Source organism: Ambystoma mexicanum, chromosome 6q (assembly GCF_040938575.1).
Source record: "Ambystoma mexicanum isolate Mex_15411 chromosome 6q, UKY_AmexF1_1, whole genome shotgun sequence".
Taxonomy (NCBI): domain Eukaryota; kingdom Metazoa; phylum Chordata; class Amphibia; order Caudata; family Ambystomatidae; genus Ambystoma; species Ambystoma mexicanum.
The window spans coordinates 1,337,816,876-1,337,836,050 of record NC_090937.1 but is presented as its reverse complement, the minus strand read 5'-3'; the positions used below and the strand labels follow the sequence as shown (position 1 = coordinate 1,337,836,050).

Below are 19,175 nucleotides of genomic sequence, written 5' to 3'. Positions count from 1 at the left end.
AGATGTTCATGTAGCTGCACACATTTGACATGCACACTATTTGATTACACCCTATACATTACCCTTGGCCAAGCGCCACCACCCATGGAACACAGCCGAGTCCCAGGCAAAATTCAGTTGAGTTGTTCACAGAGCTTGACTCTGGACAATTAGACAGCACCCGTCCCACACCTGATGAGAAGGGCTGCTGTTAGTGGCCAAGGCATTCTCAGCCTACCTTCGATCAGACTATAAACGCAGACATGCATTTTACTACTCCTCACTAGCTCAACTCAGACTACGGTCTTCCAAATGGTGTTCATCCTCACAGCACTTGAAGGCCATACCATGTCAGTCGACGCTATACAAATGCCGAATAACTTAGCATGAATGGTCAAAGCGATTCACACCAATCCCGTCCCATTATTCTAAATAGTGTTAGCTAGGTTCTAACCAAATCATAGTAGTACAGACTACCTATTGCTGCTGGGGGATTTGTAGTACCCTCTATTTCTTTAACTAGCTGATTTGGTTTCAAGTACTTCAGCAAATCACCCCCAATCCATACTATATGATACTTTAAACAAACTGTGGCTACCCATCTAACAGCAACCTGTGCACATTAATCATCCACTATAATTCTAGAAACCATAATGGTGACTGGTTGCTGTTTTTCAGAGTGGATACAAATTGACATGGACGCATGTGTTTCAATTTGAAGCTAGCACCTCTAGATGGATCTAGCACTACAATGGGCAGGACAGGAGAAGAACTGGAGGGCTGTGAATTCAATTGCTGAACGCTTTGTTTACTTAACAGTCAATGGCGATCATTTGGGGTGGTCTCCAGCAAATATGAGTGAAATCAACCATCTCCAGTATTGTCATCTGAGGTGCTGGCAAAGGTTCTAAAGAGGATACCATTCTGGCTTAGAGTTGGTGCGAACAAACCAAGTATGCACATTTCAGATAAGAACAAACCTGAAAGTCGTACACGGTTTAATTTCTTTGGGTTCAGAGATATAAAGATCTGCCTCTAGTTTGTATTCCATTTGAAACACAGGGGGAGGGGAGAGGCTTGTAAAAGGAACACGTTACTTACCTGTAACTGTTCTCCAGCATGGGTCTGGCATGGATTCACACGCTCATGAATATTCCCTGTTGTCAGGCTGGGAATAGTTGGTAAAGAAAAAAAATCAGTTTCAGTTTCATTTCTGAACAGTCTTTCTCCTAACAACCAATCATTGGTCTCTGGGTCATACTGCCCCCAGCCAATAACTGCCCTCTACCTAAGCCCCTCCTCTGGCAGCCATCTTTAGATTTGGTTGCACGTAAAGTTGTAGTAGAACCAAGAGAAGGGCCACAGAGGGGTAAGCGGGAGGGTTTGCATGTGAATCCATGCCAGACATGCTGGAGAACAACAGTTACAGCTAAGTAACTTATTCCTTCTCCAGCATGGGGTCTGGCATGGATTCACATGCTCATGAATAATGAATACATAGCAGTACACACATGCACAACCACGGGAGGTGGCAAGGCCCAACATTAAGCATTTCAACATCTCAACATTAAGCATCTCTTACCTCCTCACCAGGCTCACCTTCAAGTGAACAGGTTGCGCAGCACTGCTTGGCTGACTCTGGACTCCTCCCTGGAATCCCGGTTGACTCAGTAGAATTTCGTGAAGGTGTGCGTCGACCTCCACGTAGCTGCCCTGCAGATGTCCAGCGGTGGCACACCAGACAGGAACACCGTAGTTGCAACGATCGCTCTGGTCGAATGGGCTCTCGGACGGCCAGGCAATGGTCAGTTTGCCAACCAGGGAAAATGGGTGATGCAGCCGGAGAGCCACCTGGAAATGGAAGCCTTGGAGAGGGCCTTCCCTTGGTTAACAGGGGCAAAGTTCAAACAGCTGTGATGTCATCCGAAAACTGTGGTCCACGCAGAACTTCAGCGCCACATCCAGCGAGTGCAAAGTCCTCTCAGCCGGCTATGGGAAGAAAACAGGCAACACCAAGGGCTCGTTTAGATGAAAGTCCGATGGCACCTTGGGCATGAAGGAGGGGTGCGTCCGCAGTACCACCCTCATCGCGTGGAATGTCAAGTACGGTGGTTTACAAAATAGGGCTTGAATCTCTCCCACTCGTCGTGCAGAGGTGATGGCCAGAAGAAAGGCTGTCTTCCACGATAAAAACCTCAGCGGAGCCCAATGCATAGGCTCGAACGGGAGACTCATGAGTCTAGTCAGCACCACATTGAGCTCCCACGCCGGGACCACAGCCTTCACCGGCGGGAACGAACAGAAAAGTCCTTTTATGAATTCCTTGACCAAGCGGTGTGACCACAACGACAACCGCCCCAGAGTTCTGGTGTAGCAGGAGATAGCCGCCAGATGAACCCTGATGGGAAGCATGGGCCAAAACTGCCTTGGCCAGCAACAGTAAATACGGCAGTACCTGCGGGGCTGTAATCCGTAGAGGGTCGAGTTTCTCTGCATGGCACCAGATGGCGAACCTCTTCCACTTATGGCCGTAGCATTTCAGTGTAGACTAGGCCCTGGCCTTGGCAAGCCCTTCCTTGCAGTCCGCCAGGAGAACGTATCCACCAAACTCTAGCGCTGCAGGAGCCAGGCCTGCAAGTTCAGCGACCCTAGGTCGTGGTGCAGAATCGCACCTCCTTCCCTGGCGAGAAGATCTGCGTCCGCCGTAAACTTGACTGGAGGAAAAGGCTACAGGTCCAGAAGGTCTGGGTACCATATCTGCCTCAGCCACGTCGGTGCAACAAGGATCATCCTGCACCGGGACCGTCTGGGTTGATTGATGAGTCACAGAAGCAACAGGGGAAACGCATAGAGGAACAGGCCATCCCAGGGGAAGGAGAATGCACCCCCCCATGCTCCCCAGCTGGGGAAACCTGCTGGTGAACCTCCGGCAATTGGTGTTCGTTGCCGTCGCAAACAGATCGATCTGGGGACTGCCCCATCGTCGGAATAGAAGATCCACTTGGTCCCGCCGAAGCTCCCACTCGTGGCACGAGCACAGTTCTCTGCTGAGAAAGTCGGCCAGTGTTCTTCACTCCTGCCAGATGAAATGGGACGAGACATCTCCTGAGTGACGACCCATCGCCACGGGTCCTGCGCTGAGAGCGCCGGGGATCTGGTGCCCCCCCTGCTTCCGGATGTAAAACTTTGTGGTGGTGTCTGAAAATCTGCACCACCTTGCCCTTGTGGGACGGAAGGAAAACTTGAGGGCCCAAAACACAGCCCACAGCTCCAGAACGTTGATGTGCAACAACTTCTCCTCCGGGAGCCACAGGCCTCTTGCGTGGAGACTGGTGTGCGCACCCCATCCCTCCAGGGATGCATCTGTCATGACCGTCTCCTGGTGCAGGGGGAGGGGGTTCTGGAAATCTGCGCCTGCCAACAGATGTGTGTGGACACCCCACCACCGAATTCCTCGACGGAAACTCTCGTCGAGGGTGATCTTGTCCTCGAAGCTTCCCGATACCAGGATCCAACAGGCGTCGAACTCCTGCAGCAGTCACATCCGCGGCCTGCACAGTCGCACAAGGTAAATGCACGACGACATCAAGCCGAGAAGGGACTTGATGGACCTCACCCTTGAGATCTTGAGGGTCAACAGCCGTTGTACCTTGCCCAGGATGGCCACTATCCTCCCCACTGACGGGGACGACAGACAACACTGGGTTGAGCCGGGAACCCAGAAACAGCACGTCCTGCGATGGCACCAAGCAGGACTTTGCAAAGTTTATCGAGAACCCCAGTGCCGTGAGCAGATGGACGGTCCCTGCCATGCGTTCGACGGCAGTCTCCCTCGACTTCACTCGGATGAGCAAATCATCTAGGTAGGGATAGACGTGGATCCCCTGCAGGCGTAACCGCGCCGCCAGATAATTGGTGAAAACCCTTGGTGCCGACTTCAATCTGAAGGGAAGGGCCTTGAATTGGTAATGCTGCCCACGCAGCGCAGATACTTGCGGTGTGCCTTGTGAATAGGGATGTGGAAATAAGCATCCTCCAGGTCCAGTGACGACAGGATATCCCCTTCTTCCAGTTGTCCTAGCACTGCAAGTTGACCATCCGAAACTTCTGGTACCTGATGTACTTGTTGAGGCGGCGGAGGTCCAGAATGGGTTTCCAACCGCCGTCTTCTTTCTGACGAGGAAGTACCTGAAGTACACTCCAGAGCCTCGGAGCCTTTTCGGGACTAGTTCTATCGCGCCCTTCTTCAACATGGCCCGTACCCCCATCAGAAGTTGAGGGACGTGGTTTTCCTTCCAGGCCACGGGTGGAATGTGTGGGCACTTCTGTGGGCCAGGGCGTCCAGCACCTAACTGTCAGTGGAGATTGACTTCCACACGCTGACTAAGTTCGCCAACCGGCCTCCCACCGGGGAGCGCATGTGGGGGCCCAACATCGCGGCCGGTTCAATCCTGCTACGCCGTGGGGGCGCCACCTTGTGGACCTTGGCGGTGATGGCGACCTCCTCTGGACTTGCTGTGGTCCCTGTAGGCTTCCTGAGCTAAAGAACGGGACGGTTGATGATAGGACGAAGAGCCGCCACAAAACCTTTGGAGTATCTCTCTGCCTTTCCTCCGGAGGCCCGAAAGGACGGCCGTCGCTGCTGGAGTGTGCCCAATGCCCGGGCCATACATGTATCCGCCTTGATGGCCTGAAGTGACTCGTCCACTGCCTTGCCGAATAAGGCATGTCCAACACCCTCGACTGTACATCCTGGCGGAAGCTAGTGGCCTTCAACCAACCCCGCTGACGAAGGCAAACGCTGTTGCCCATCTGACAGAAGCCCGTGTAGGTGATGTCCATGGCCACTGTGATTGCATGATCCGATGACACCTTGCCTTCTTGCAGGATCTCCAGCTCTTCCGCTCTCTTGTCGTTGGGAAGGAAATAAAGGAGGGGAGCGATCTTGAACCACAGCTCCCAGTCATAACGGGCCACGATGGCTAAGGCATTGGCCGCCTTGATCGTCAATCGCAGCCGACTAGATGACCCGTCGTCCCATGGCGTCTAGCTTCTTCCCCTTGCCGTCTGGGGTGTGGGGGGGGATTGGGGTTAGAGGACGTCAAAGATCCGGAGGACTTCTTCGCCGCCGAGACAGAGTCTGTGGACGGTTGGGATCTGAGACACTTGGGTACAGAGTCCGGCACCCTGGTTTTCTTCTCATACTGGTCCCTCCTCGCCAGGGCCGAGGACAGGTTCTTCATGAGGGACAGCCCCTCGTCCCAAATCTCATCCAACAGAGGGATAGAAAGTATGGTCTTCCTCTTGGCCTCTCAGCGCTGGTACAGGAAGCCTTCCTTCTCCTCAGGGGCCAGTTGAAACATTTCCAAGGCCCTAGCGATCATGGCGTGGAAAGAGCCAATCTCGTTGGGTGGAGAGGCCCTGGGCACCGGCGACGTGAGGTCCTCTCCTTCATCGTCCGTACCCGTGATAGTCATATCTGGTTCCGTCACGTCCCTCGGAGAAGGGGATGGTGGTGAAGGATGGCAAGGAGGTGGAGGATGGACTCCTTCTCTTGCCAGGAGGTTCTCCCGACGGCCCAGGAGCCGCGGGATCTCCCGCCGGCGACAGGGGCATCCTTGTCTGGATCTCTGAACACAAGGTGTGCAGTGCCTGTAGGATGTCCACCGCCATGTCTGCTGGCGGTGGTAGCTGCAACTGGGGTGATGGCAGTGGCGTGATGTCCTCTGGCTCTTCACCGCCTAGGTAGAGGGCAGTCATTGGCTGGGGGCAGTATGACCCAGAGACCAGTGATTGGGTGTTAGGAGAAAGTTCAGAAATGATACTGAAACTTTTTCTTTACCAAGGATTCCCAGCCTGCCGACGGGGAATATTCATGAGCACGTGAATCCATGCCAGACCCCATGCTGGAGAATGAAATGTCATCAGCAAAGCAGTTTCTCATGAGCTTTATTTTAGAACAAATTAAATATTTAAGAGCTCAGGGGCCTCCAAGAGCTAAATTAGTACGCATAGCATCGGCAGTTTTCTTTGAATATATGTTGAAGGTTTCAACTGTTCAAAAGTTGGAAGCAGTAGGAAAAATGGGAACAAAAGTGTCACTTGTTATTTTATTGTTTATAGCGCAAACCTAGCTCAAGAGCAATAGCATCTTACAGCGCTTTACAACATGATTGTGCCAGAATAGGGCGTGGCATTTTATACACTAACAGCACGGTTGATTGAGCGAGAGAGGGAGGGAGGGATTTATATTCCTCCGGAAGGTATTGCTGACAGAGCTAGGCTTTCAGTTATTTGCAGAACTGGAGGATGGCAATGGGCATTTCGCGTCTCTACTGATATGGAGTTTCAGATGGTCATGGCATGGCAGGAGAAGGACTGCTTTTTGAGTCTTCTCTTGGCAGGCTATCTTTCAGTACAACCTTTTGCTAGTTTTGCTGTGTGAAGTGAGAGCCTCCAGGAGGTGGGAAGTGGCCGCCAGGTATGGAGAGGCTCCATTGGGTACAGCTTTGTAAACATGTGCAGTTTTGAATAGAACCCTGGCAGGGAGGGAAAGCCAGTGAAGCATGCGCAATGTTGGATATGGTCGAATTTGCAGGCACCTGTAATGAGGCGGGTTGCAGCGTGGTGTGCTGCTTTGCAGGAGGGCAGGTGTGTGGCTGGAAGCTCAGTCACGCACGCCAGTAGATTGCGCGCCTCCATAGCTAGAAATAAACATCCCGTGTTTAAATTGGCTTTCAGTCAAGATTCTTCCTCGTACAGGCCCTGTAAATAAAATAAATATTGCTCCCAACCAATTTAAAAATGGTACTCCGCTTACTGAACACGAAAAGATGATACACTGAGTTGACCGTTCAATGCATGAGATCAAACCTGCCTACAGAGAGCTCACATTAGAGATGTTATTGGCTTACAGTAAACCTGTCTGGGTCCATTAGAAACACTGGGCTTTGAGCTAGCAAAATGTATGGTTTGCCTTTTCTGCAAAATGTAGGTGATAAAAATGAAAATAAAAAAAGCACAATGAAACATTCCCAGAGCTTCCTCTGCATACCCAGACCTACCTACGTTGCAGTACAGTAGACAAATAATTCAATGGTTCAACCTAACGAACATCAGCATCACTGCTCTATAGGGTAGCAGATTTTAGGATCAAGCACTTTATGAAAACATGGGTCCATGGGAGAGTTTTGAAAAAACTAACATTCCCTGAAACCCTACCACTTAATGCAAATTTACAAAGTTAATTGCAATAAATAAAATCTATACAAACCTTGATTATGCGAAGGGGTCTATCTGGGTTGTTCTTGTCTAAATAGTTGATGTAACCAGACAGGGAAACACTCAGCAAGTAATTTTTCTGCCACAAGCAGCCAAGCTGCTGATCCAGAACATCATTTCCAAACTTAAAGGTGTTGACAACAGAGTTTGATCCAACATCCCATATTTTGGCTGTTTTATCACCGGACGATGAAAGCAACTGGGTGCTGTCAGCACTCCAGCTAACCTGGAAAAGTAAAAAGATTCTAAAATTTTTTGAATAGAACATGTAGAAAACCCCTGGACATGAAATGAATATTTCTATTTCTCATCACAAGCTAGTAATGAGAATAAGCCTGGATATATTTGCATATCCATTACTTACACAGATCACAATGGATAAGGAAACACATTGGTTCTCATTTTACTTAGGTGTGATGGTCAAACCTTTCCAGCTTAACACCATTTACCAATGTAAATAGGTAACAAAACATGTGACATCGGCGTTGGCATATCCATGAGGTCAGAGAAGGGCATATTTCTAGGGACCACCTCAAACCTGCCAAAATCGAATCTATTGGAACTCAAAAACACAATCTTTAATAAAATATATATTTTATTTTTTCTTCCCTGCCACCAACTTCAATTGCTCTAAAAGCGCCACACAAATAACACATTAACCTTTTTGGCTCCCAAAACTACTAAATATTGCACATCTATCAGTCAGTGGTCCTCTTTGAAAGAAAATAAATGCTTGACCAATAAACATGGACAAGCCAATAGCAGGAGTACCTTCAATGTCCGCCTCAGAAGTTAGTAATTACATGAGGTTTGTTACCAAGGAGGGTGAGGAGGTTGTGAATGTTTTTTCTTTTTTGGTTGCATCAATAAGGGTTTAATACTTATGCGTGACTACCAAGTAAAAAAAAGTATAACTATCTGTACTCCATTGGTAAATTCAGGGTGATGCTGCTGTCAGCATACGATGTAGTCAGCACAGCTGTTATGAATGATGGGGTTAATTAACAGCTGTTTCTTTTTTGCCTAAATTACAGTTAATTTGCAATTACATTTTGGTAACAGTAGGTGCCTACTCACAGAAAAATAGTCAAACAAAATAATGTCACAGATGGCACATAAGTCACTCAGTCTCAAAAAGCAATTCAGAGTTATATTAAGATTTTTGTGGGCCCTAGGGCTGTCCGCCCTCTCGGGATTTCCTACCCAACCCAAGTTAGTTTTACCAAATGGTAACCCCTACTGCCTTCAGCTAAAGAGGTCTCCCTAAAAGTCGGTTACTGTTAGGGAGAATTCTCATTTCTGTGCCAATTCCCCTAGAGACTCCCAGCTCTTTTGCTGGACTTTAGGACTTCTAATTTTAACCCTGGAGTGAGCCTTTTTCTCATTCGCTCATGTGTTTGGACCCAATGTGGATTATGTGTTTCCTTTATTTTTGGAGTCTGACAAACTCCATAGGCATCTGCATTTTGTATGGTGACACACAGCACCTTCAGTGCAGTGTCACAGAAATCCTTTAGGAGAAATCAAAGGTTTAAATACCTTTTGTTGTGTGAAATACTGTTCCAAGAATAGTAAAGTGAAATTGACTTTACTTACCTTTTCTCTTCGTAAGTCCATAACACACCATTTTATGTGGAGGGCTGCGGGGGTTGTGGGGGCTGGCTGAAATGGCAAATGTGTCTGAGCGGTATGCCGGACCACAGTGCCGCCGACGCTGCTGTGGACCTCGTAGAATGGGCCCTGGGAGTCGACTGCAATGGCTCGACAGCCGTGTTGCCGTGGCAAAAGGAAATCGTAGACGATACCCGACAGGAAATACCCGGTTTCGAAATTGGCTTCCCCTTGTTGGAGGGGCCAAAAGCCACAAATAGCTGTCTCGACGTCCTGTCCAGGTAAAACTTCAATGCCCTTTTGACATCCAGGGAATGTAGAGCTTTCTCCGCTGGAGTGGACTCCTTTGGAAAAAAGGTGGGCAAGACCAACGTAGCGTTCTTATGAAACTCTGATGGTCTTTGGAATTAAGTGAGGATTCATAGATAGGGGAACCTTGTCCCTCATGAAACCCAGATACGGCGGGTCGATAACCAGAGCCTGAAGTTCAGAAACCCTCCTGGCAGATGTGATGGCCACCAGAAAAGCCACCTTACACGTGAGAAACTTCACCGTTGTCGTGGACATGGGTTCAAACAGTGGTTTCATGAGGGCTGAGAGTACCAAGTTGAGACTCCAGACCAGAGAAAACTTCTTCAGGGAGGGAAGGGGGAGGGGGGCAGGAGGAGGGAGCAGGGGTTGGTGAACGTCCTGAACAGGCCTTTGAGAAAATGTTTAATCAGCCTGTCGCTGAACAGCGGTGGAAAGTTGTGCTGCCTCGTGAACCTGGAGAGGGCAGCCAAGTGGACCTTGATCGAGGACAACACCAGACCCCCCTCCCCCTTTCGCCAACACCAGAAGAATGAGTTGTGGAGACGAAACCTGCAATGGCTGCAAGTTCAGCTGCCGCAAACACCACACACAACTTTTCCACTTTTGGCTGTAAGACACTTGGTAGACGGCGCCCTTGCGGCCGGCAAGATGCAGCGACAGTCCTGTGCAATGCTTAGGTGTCCAAATTCCGGAGTGGTCAGGAGCCACGGTGCAAGGCTGAGGGAGCTGGGGTCATAATGCCACACCTTTCGTTTGTCCTGTGACAGACAAGCCGGCTCCGGGTCGTCCACTGCTAGGTGCCAGATCAGTGCTACCAGGATCACCTTGCACGGAACCTTAGATACCATCTGGATCATTTTCCGGATCAGAGGAAACTCATTTGCGAACAGGCCCCTCCACGGGAATGAGAATGTGTCCCCCTTTAAGTCCGGATGAGCGACCCTGCTGGCGAAGAGACTGCACTGCCTGTTTTCTGGGCTGACAAATAAGTCCGACGGGAGAGTCCCCCATTTCCTGAATATCCTTGCCACCTGGCTGTCCTTCAGTCACCATTCGTGCATCTGAACTAAGTCTCTGCTGAGAGCATCCACCTGCTCATTTTGAACCCCCGGCAAATATTAAGCCACCAGTTGAATCTTGTGCGCTATGGCCCAGTGCCAGACCACCTGAGCCTCCTTGGATAGGGGCTGTGAACGCTTGACTAACTTTTTGCAGAGATAAAACATAGTTGTTGTGTTGTCCGTCAGAACCCAGACCACCGAGCCCTGAATGAGGGGCAAAAACGACTTCAGTGCCCAGTGTACTGCCCTCAACTCCAGAAAGTTGATGTGCACCGAAGCCACCTTGGACCTGAAGCTTGTCGAGGTGAGCTCCCCAACACACCTTGGACCATCTGTCACGATTGTATACTGAAAGTCTGGCTGCGACAGGGGCATACCCTGTACTATGTTGCAGGAGCAAGTCCAACATTGCAGGGAGTCTGCCAGCACCCAGTAGATGAGAATCTTGTCGGACCAGGAACCCGAGAACCTGTGACCATCTCGAAGTGAGAATCTCCTGCACTGGCTGCATGAAAAGACTAATTCAGAATGAGTGGGATGCAGGACGCCATGGAGCCCAGAAGAGACATGTATACCCAGACCATGATAGACGTTCCCAGCACCAAGGGACCTGCCATGGACAACAGCTTCTCTATACTTTCCACAGATGGCTTCATCAGATTGAAATGCGTATGAAATGAGCCCCCAGAAAAACCAAGTCCCTGGAGGGCGTCAGACAAGATTTGGCCTCAGGTCCAGAATGGGGCACCACTTTCAGTTCAGTTTTGTGAGGACGAAAAACCAGGAGTAGGTTCCTTGTCCTCTTTCCGACTTCGGGACATTTTCTATAGCCCCTTTCCCCAGCATCAGACGCACCTCCTGCCGCAAGACCTGCAGATGCAGCTGTGAGACCTTCACCAGTGGAATAGGGAGTGGTGGTTGCCGGAACGCCAATGAGTGGCCGTATTGGACTGCATCCAGCACCCATCGGTCCGTCGCAATCAAACGCCACTCGTCGAAATGTTGCGCCACTCTCCCTCCAAGGCGACTACCCTTGTGGCAGTCATTGTTGAAACTTGGACTTGCGGCCTCTAGTAGAGGAGGAGGAGGCAGAACCTCTTGCGCTGGCTTTAATACCAGTCAGCTCAGTAAGCCAAGGACTAAGATCGGCGACCCGAGAGGAATAGCTGGAGCAACTGGAGCCTTTGTTGCGCGATCCCGCAAACCAGGCGTTCCCCGAGACTCCCCTAAATGAGCAAAAGGGATGAAACAAACGCTTACCCTGCAGCGTCCTACCCTCCTTCATATACTTTAGAACCTCGTGAATTTTTTCCCCAAAGAGCTGCTCCCCCTCGCAAGGCATGTCCACCACTTTATGCTGCACTTCAGGCCGGAAATCGGTACATCGCAACCATGCTTGCCGCCGGAGGACAACCCCATTATTTATCCATTTAAACCCGGAATCCGCCAGGTCCACTGCTATATTAATGGAATTCCTCCCCCTCATGAACCAGAAGCATTGCCTCATTACGCTGTAGCTCAGCACCAGATGGTCGTAGCGTGCAATAATGGCCAACGAGTTGGCCACCTTCATCGTCGCCCCCACTGTCAGCACCTTCTTGCCAAAAGCATCCAGTTTACGAACCTCATTGTCCGGGGGGGTTGCACACTTATGCTGGCTACGTGCCTTCCTACTGGCAGCTGCCGACTCCAGACTCCAGCATGGGCTGCGACGTAAGGCGCCCTAAACATTCTTTAAACGGCCCTTGACCGCAGGCTGCGTAAAAGAATGGTGCATCGTGCTAAGCCCTTTCTGCCACACGTGGTCCAAGATCGGGATACAGAAGACCGCCTTCCACCTTTTCCCCATATGATCGAATAAAAAGCGGTCTTCTCTACTCCTCTGGAGTAAGGCAAAACCTTGTTCATCATGGCATGAAAAGCGTCGACATCGTCCGGAGGCGAGGGCTGTGCTGGACTGCTCAGGGGATCCACCTCTGGGTCCCTAGGCCAAGTATCCGCCTGCCTGGGCAAGGATGACACAGTCGAAAGCCTGTCTTGTGGGACGCCATCAGGTTCAGACTCCACCAGTTCCCCTTCTTCCTGATCCATACAAGGAGGGGTGTATCCCCTCTGAGATGAAACCAGAGGCCGAACCTGGGGAGATTTCCTTGGTGGACCCTGACGAGGGGTACCCCACCACATACTTCGGTGAGGGGATACAGGGGGGGGGTTGTCTGGAACATCCCTCTCCAAGGGCTCAGCCAGGGTTTGGGGCACTGCGAGCCAGGCATCCAACTGTCCGAGGAGGAGCGACTGTAGCGTAGTCAGCACCTGCATGGAGAGCAGGGAGTGCGGGTTTACCAACGGATACTGAGGTGGAACAGCCACCCAAGCCGACGTTGATGGAACTGCTGGCCGCAGGCCCAAAGCCGAAGGGTCCAGGAACGGATGAGACGCCTGCGGACTTGAGGCCAAATCGTAGGTGGAGGGATCTTGCTGTTGAATCTCAATCGGGAGCAAAGACGCAAAGCCGGTCTCAGACTGCCACGGCACCTCCCCGGCAGGCAATGGACCTCCATCAGACCCCCGCAGAACTCAGAAGTCCCACAATTGCAAAACAGCAGTCGTCAAGTCAGTTGTCAACGCCGTGGTCGCCAGCAAGGCCGTAGCCAAGGTCGTCGTCAGCAAGGTGGACAAATGGATCAGTGGCTTCACAGCAGTCTCCTTGGACCGGCTTTGCGCCTTCACTCCCGGAGGCACCATCGTCGACGAGCTTGTTGTCCACGGAATCAAGGTCCCACTTGGCGGCCTTGGCTTTGCAGGCAAAGATGACGGCTTGAATGCGGAGCTGACATGGCGTCTGGAAGTCTGTCAGACGGTGAATGACGCCGGTCCTTCGACGACGACTTAGTCGTTGAGGAGGCCGAATGCAACCGACTTCTTGTTCGAAGACGAGGGCATGCGCGATGGATCCCCAGGCTTCTCCTGCCGGCCACTTGAATCCTTTGACTTCTCAGGCCGTGGTGCCCGAGTGCCAGAAGCGAGGCCTCTGGACCCCGTGCTTGTCTGCACCAGCCTCATCACCGTAGACTCACTGCCTTTTCCGAAACCCAAAGCCGGATCCACCTCCGGGCGTGGTTTCTTTTGAGCCGGCTCCGCCACCTGCACCCTCTTCGCCGAAGAAGTGGAAGACTTGCCCCCGTGGGCCGAACCAACCTCTGACCCCCAGATAGGCCCCTTCGTTCAACCAGCAAATAAGCCGCCAGTTACGGTCTTTGAGCGTCTTCTGGGAGAACCCCTGGCAAATCTCGCAGTTCTCCACAGAGTGATTGGGGTACAGGCAATACAGACAGTCCTCGTGGCCGTCCCCTTCATAAGCGTTCTAGATGTCGCAGGTCTCGCATGGCCTGCAAAACGATTTTTTCGGGCCCACAGATGACACGATGGGCCTGGAACACACCGTAGCAATGAAGCCGTAGAAAATTGGAAGAGCAAAAAACTATTCTCAAGAGAGAACACAAGGTGATCCCAAAAGTTTGGAGACGGTTGAAATCTAAAGGGAAGCCGCAGGGCTATTTATACTGGACATTCTATTGGTGCAGCCTAAAGCACCCACAAAGACGTCGATAGGACACTTAAAGTGCTGAGGTTTTCCATAGGAAAACTGCTATATTGAAGTTACTGATGTTTCCCAGCCTGGCGACAGGAAATATTCACAGCATGTGAATCCATGAAAGATCCAATGCTGGAGAATATATGTTACCCTCACTACTTTAAATGGCTGATGGCAGTGGTTTAATTTTCCTACCATTGTGCTTTTCTGCCGCAGGCTGAACCCCTCAGGTGCAGTATGGCACCCATGTGGGACCTTTGTGTCAAAATGGCCCCTGAGTTTTTTAGCCATTTTCAAATTGTGAGGTCTTTCTTGGGTTTTACACTGCATGCCAAGCCAGGTTTGAGCCCCTTGTTAGTTTTGCCTTTGACGGGCTTCAGTACCAGTGTGTTTGGAAGAGCAGGAAGTGAGGGAGGTTCCCGAAACTCCCCTGTCCTTTGTCTTTAGGAATACCTGAATGCACCCAGTCCTCACTGGCTGGCTGGCTCTCCTTGCAGGACAGCCACCCTGCTGTTTGGGTGACAGCTAGGCTGTGCATGAATGGAAGAAACCTGCTTAAAAGGCTAGTGTTTGGTACTGAAGGCAGAGTCGACCACTGGGAAGAACAACCCGAAGAAACCGTGAACGAAGCGTGCTGCATCCTCCTGGACCTTTGAATTACCCAGTGAAGCCCTGCTGCTGTGTTGAAACTCTTTTCTAAATCGACAAGAGAAGCTACGGCAGGGATGACTTCTTCCCTTGGGTTAGTGGGACCAACTAACCCTGAGACAAACTCCACTGGACGACCTTCCCCAACTGGCTGTATGTCTTTGCTGCTACAGAAACCAAGTGCCAGGGGTCGGGAAATCTGTAGTAGAGTGCAATGTCTTTGATCCAGCCAGAAGCTCCACGAGTCTCCCCAGGGCCCGCTAGAAGCAGGACTACAAGAGCTTGTGTCCCCTCACCATAGTGCAGGACTCAAGGAGTTAAGGAAGTCCAACCAGTATCCAAGATTTTCGGTGGTGCTGTTTACAAGCGCTAAAATCATAAAGTGCTGCTGACCTGAATAAGAGCCTGTAGCTGCCGTTGACCTCTGGATTGCTGCTGCAGGAGTCCCCCCGACGTCCTCCCTCTTGCCCCAACGACTGAGGCACAGGAACCCAGGATCTACAGCACCAGAGAGAAGCCAGCTGGACCACTCTTCTTCTAACCAAAAGGTACTGTTCTGACTTGGGGTACTTACATCAGTGTCTGTAGCTTTGCTCTTCTCAGTTGAGATTTGCAGTTGCTGCTTTGCTAGTGTCGATTTCAGCTCTACCCTTCACAAGTGTAACAGCTTGTGACACTAGAGTGATTTTTTTCAACAAACTCTCTAACTTTGTGCAAGACTGTTATCTAAGAAGTGCCTCAGCTCCATAGACTGTGCTCCAATTGACTTTGGCTGTCCTGGCTCCCTGCAGAATCGTCTAATCTATTTGACTTTGATACTTACTGTACTTGTTAGTTTTTCATAGTAATTCTAAATCTTCCTGACCTTTGTCAACCCCAGAACATTTTGCTTTACTGGTCGATCATTTTTCCTTGTACCTCTGAGTGGGAACCTTTTTCCACACTCACATAATCTTTTACTCTTTTAATGGGTGTCATGGTGTCTTAAGTTATCCTCCGACAACCTTTTGGCAATAATTGCCTGTCATTGATGGGTTGCCCTAGGGGCTCCCCTTTTAACTTTCTCTGGCTAACATTGAGAGGACTACAGTTCCCAAGCATAGAGAGGATCTTTGGATCCCTTTTATTTCATTTGGTGCAACCAGCACACCCCACCTTATGTGGGGTGCTGGGGAGATCCAATGTATCCCCTTACACACTAAAACTGTAAACATTCTGTTACAGGGACAAGCTTACAGTTAATGATTGGTGGCAGTAATACCATTTACTAATTCAGCACCTTTACAGCTGGCTGTGTTCACAGCTGCAGTAAAGGCACCCAAGAGTGCTAATTTTACCAAAATGGCCCCAGTCTTTGTTTTTTCGCCATTAGTGTTTGTCCTTCCTTCCCCTAACTTCGGAAACAATGACCCCCGACCCAGAGCCCGGTGAGACCCACTAGAATAAAGAAGACCTGCATTTTTAGCCCTTGGGCATCTGCTATACCCCAATACCCCAGGACCACAAGTCATTGTGCGGTGCACAGTCTTCCAAATTCCGAAGCTCACTGAAAATTCGTGGGCATCCTGCTGGATCTCTAGAGACATGCATTAAGTCGGAAAAGTCCTCTCACCAGAGTGCTGGACCTTTGTAATGAGAATCCGACCAGCGATATTCTGTACTCCTGAAAAAAGGCCCCAATATTCACAGAGCCGCAACTAGCCATGAGGAAAACCTAGCCTAGAGCATTTCCTGTTGATCCCCCCTTGCTGCAACGTCCCTTCCGAGGTCCTGTTTTCAGCCACCACGACAAGGAATCCACCAACTGGGTTTTTGGCTGCAGATCCTGAAGTGCCCCTGCTGCAAAATCATCTTCCATCTTCCTCTGTGCTGAGGTACTTTGCTGACTTGGGTATTTATTACCTTAAGTCACTTTGATTCCTGTGTAGTTTTGGGGTGTTTTCTGTGATTGTGATCTATAGTGAACTGTGGCCCCTCGGCCAGTTCACCCAATATCACTGCTGGAATCCTCCTAGGTTGTCTTCTGTGAAGCCTGTGGACCCTCAACTAACTCTAAAGTAAAATACTCACCTGTTTGAATGGTCTTCCTAAGGAACTCTAACTTTTGCTACTTAAGAAACAATCCTGACACAGCCTGTTGGATACTAGACCCTAGTGAGCGCCTTCTGCCACTGAGGACACTCATGCTCCAAGAATAAGGGAAAGACTTTTAAGGCATTGGGTCTTTTGCCTATAAAAGAGAATAAGTGTTTAAAAGTTACTACTTGTAAAAGAGTTGGTTGGTAACTGTAACTCTGAGACTTACCTTGAACGTGTGTTGCACTATTCTGAAAAGTATATGAAACATCTTTCTTTCCTTAGAAACTGTTTTGCAGAGAGTTGTTACTTCTGACACAGCTAATATAGCAGATGTGTTCTGGTGCTCAGGGAACAGACTTGTGATAACGGAGGATTATGGCGCAGGTTGATGGGGGAATGATTATTAAGCTCTTCTTCTGGAATGTTCGGGGCCTTAACTCCATCACAGCCCTGAAAAACTGCTGTGTGTGTAAATAAATACAAGCCCCGGATCATAATTCTACAAGACACATGCTCTTGGACAGGTCTGTGCTTGTTTTCTTCCACGATGGGGACAGCTGAGGTACTACACAGAGTACTCGACCCACACTGGGTGGGTGCTCACATTGATCAATCCAAAATTGGGATTCCGGGACAGCAAAATAGATGCCCAAGGTAGATATGCATTGGTCTGGGAGGAGGTGGCGGGACAACACATTGTGAAAGTCAATAGATACGGCCCCAACATTGACGACCCCGAATTTTATAGTACCATACATAATATGCTGACAACAACTGAAAATGCGTCACTGATTGGGGGGGTGGAGACTTCAACACAATACTTGACTCGTCCCAGGACCGATCCTCGGCTACCCCCCGTTCTCCCACAAAAGCTGCACTAACCCCCTGATAATGCAACAAATGTCTATAATTGATATATGACGGGAATTACACCCACAGGAAAAGCGGTTTACTTACTACTTATCTGTACACGACTCAGTCACGCATTGACTACTGGCTCATTAGCTCAGTCCTTTCAGACGCAGTGTCTAACTGCGAGATGTATCCCTGCACTCTCTCACTTCCCGAAATCAGTCACCTTAACTCTACGAAACTCTGCACAAACTAAACATTGGAGGATGCCTCCCCCCACCATGCTCAGGGACCCCCAAGTATGCGAGTCCCATCACATTGAAATAGAAGAATTTTTATAACTGAATGAGGAGTCGGTAGATAACCACGCCACATTATGGGAAGCATCTCAGGGTATGGGTGCAGTGTGCCATCATGGCCAAATCTAATGAGTTGTTGAGGACTGTCAGGAGGGAGCTTAACAAAGCAGAAGCCAAGCTAGAATTGCGTGAAATCGAATATAGCACAACACATAGTAAAGAGTCCCTCTCCGATATACACGCAACACTGAGCGAGTTCAACAAACTCGCTGACTGGGAAATCCAGTACATGGCTGCCGCAGCCCAAGCTTGGAGATACAGGGAAAGCAACAAAGTTGGACATTTCTTGGCCAGATGCTTAAAGCTGAAAGCCACCATAACCCTAACATCAATATACAGACGCCTAGTGGGACGATGGTGAACCGAGATCAAGACAATGATACGTTCGCCGAATTTTATAAAACTCTTTATTCCAACTGTGACAGTAAGTCAAAGGAGGAGATGACCAACTACCTGCATGCACTGGACCTCCCAACCCTCATTCCCGACACACGTATGAAACTAGATACCCCATCACATTGGAGGAAATCGTAGATGCAATAAAAGCATTAACTTCAGGTAGGGCCCCAGGGTCGGATGGTCTGGGATCTGAACTATGCAAGGAATTCCAAGATAAACTAGCCCCAATGTTATTGAAAGTCTGGGAAGAAGCTATGAATCTGGGATTACTACCTGAGCAAGGCAGTAATAACGGTACTCCTCAAACCCTGCCGCCCTGCACAGGATATAGCCTCAGACCCCTTTCCCTCATTAACACAGATGCAAAAAAATGTTGCAAATTCTTGTGACCAGACTACTGCCGTACATGCCCATCTTAGTACACCCAGACCAGGCCGGCTTCATACCAACTAGGTCCACAGCATAAAAATTACGATGACTCTGGAGTACTGGCTCAAATAAACCCAAAGGCAACCGTGGCCATAGCAGCGCTGGACGCCGCAAAGGCCTTCGATTCTGTCTCTTGGGCCCATCTGTTTTTGGTCCTTGATCGGTTCGGACTAGGCTGATATTTTGTTAAATGTGTCCACTTGCTCTATACAAACCCGGGCGTGAGAGTGCTGACTAACCACACTCACCTCCTTTCCTATTAAACAGGGGCACCCAGCAGGGATGTCCTTTCTCCCCTATTCTGTTTGCACTCACTAAAGTAGTGAGTGCAAACAGAATAGGGGAGAAAGGACATCCCTGCCGATAGAGCCGATGGCGGAATTTGTGCGGAAAAACCATGCGCACAGGGCTCAGGATGACCGGAGCCCCGCAGATAATTTCCCTTTACGCAGATGCCACCTTGTTATGTATCCAAAAAAGAAAATCTGGGGCCTATCATGGCAGACAAAAGTATTCTCCGAATACTCGGGGTACAATATCAATGTTTCAAAATCCGAACTGTTCCCACTA

The 19,175-nt window shown here is 49.8% G+C and overlaps 1 protein-coding gene across 1 annotated transcript in view; it reads right to left on the bottom strand.

Moving 5' to 3' along the window:
• WDR1 (WD repeat domain 1) overlaps window positions 1–19,175 on the bottom strand; it is a 590,429-nt gene that overhangs the window by 352,257 nt on the left and 218,997 nt on the right. The window contains exon 8 of the mRNA XM_069631954.1: window positions 7,253–7,486. Within this exon, the coding sequence (XP_069488055.1) occupies window positions 7,253–7,486 (234 nt within the window). The remainder of the gene's footprint in view (window positions 1–7,252; window positions 7,487–19,175) is intronic.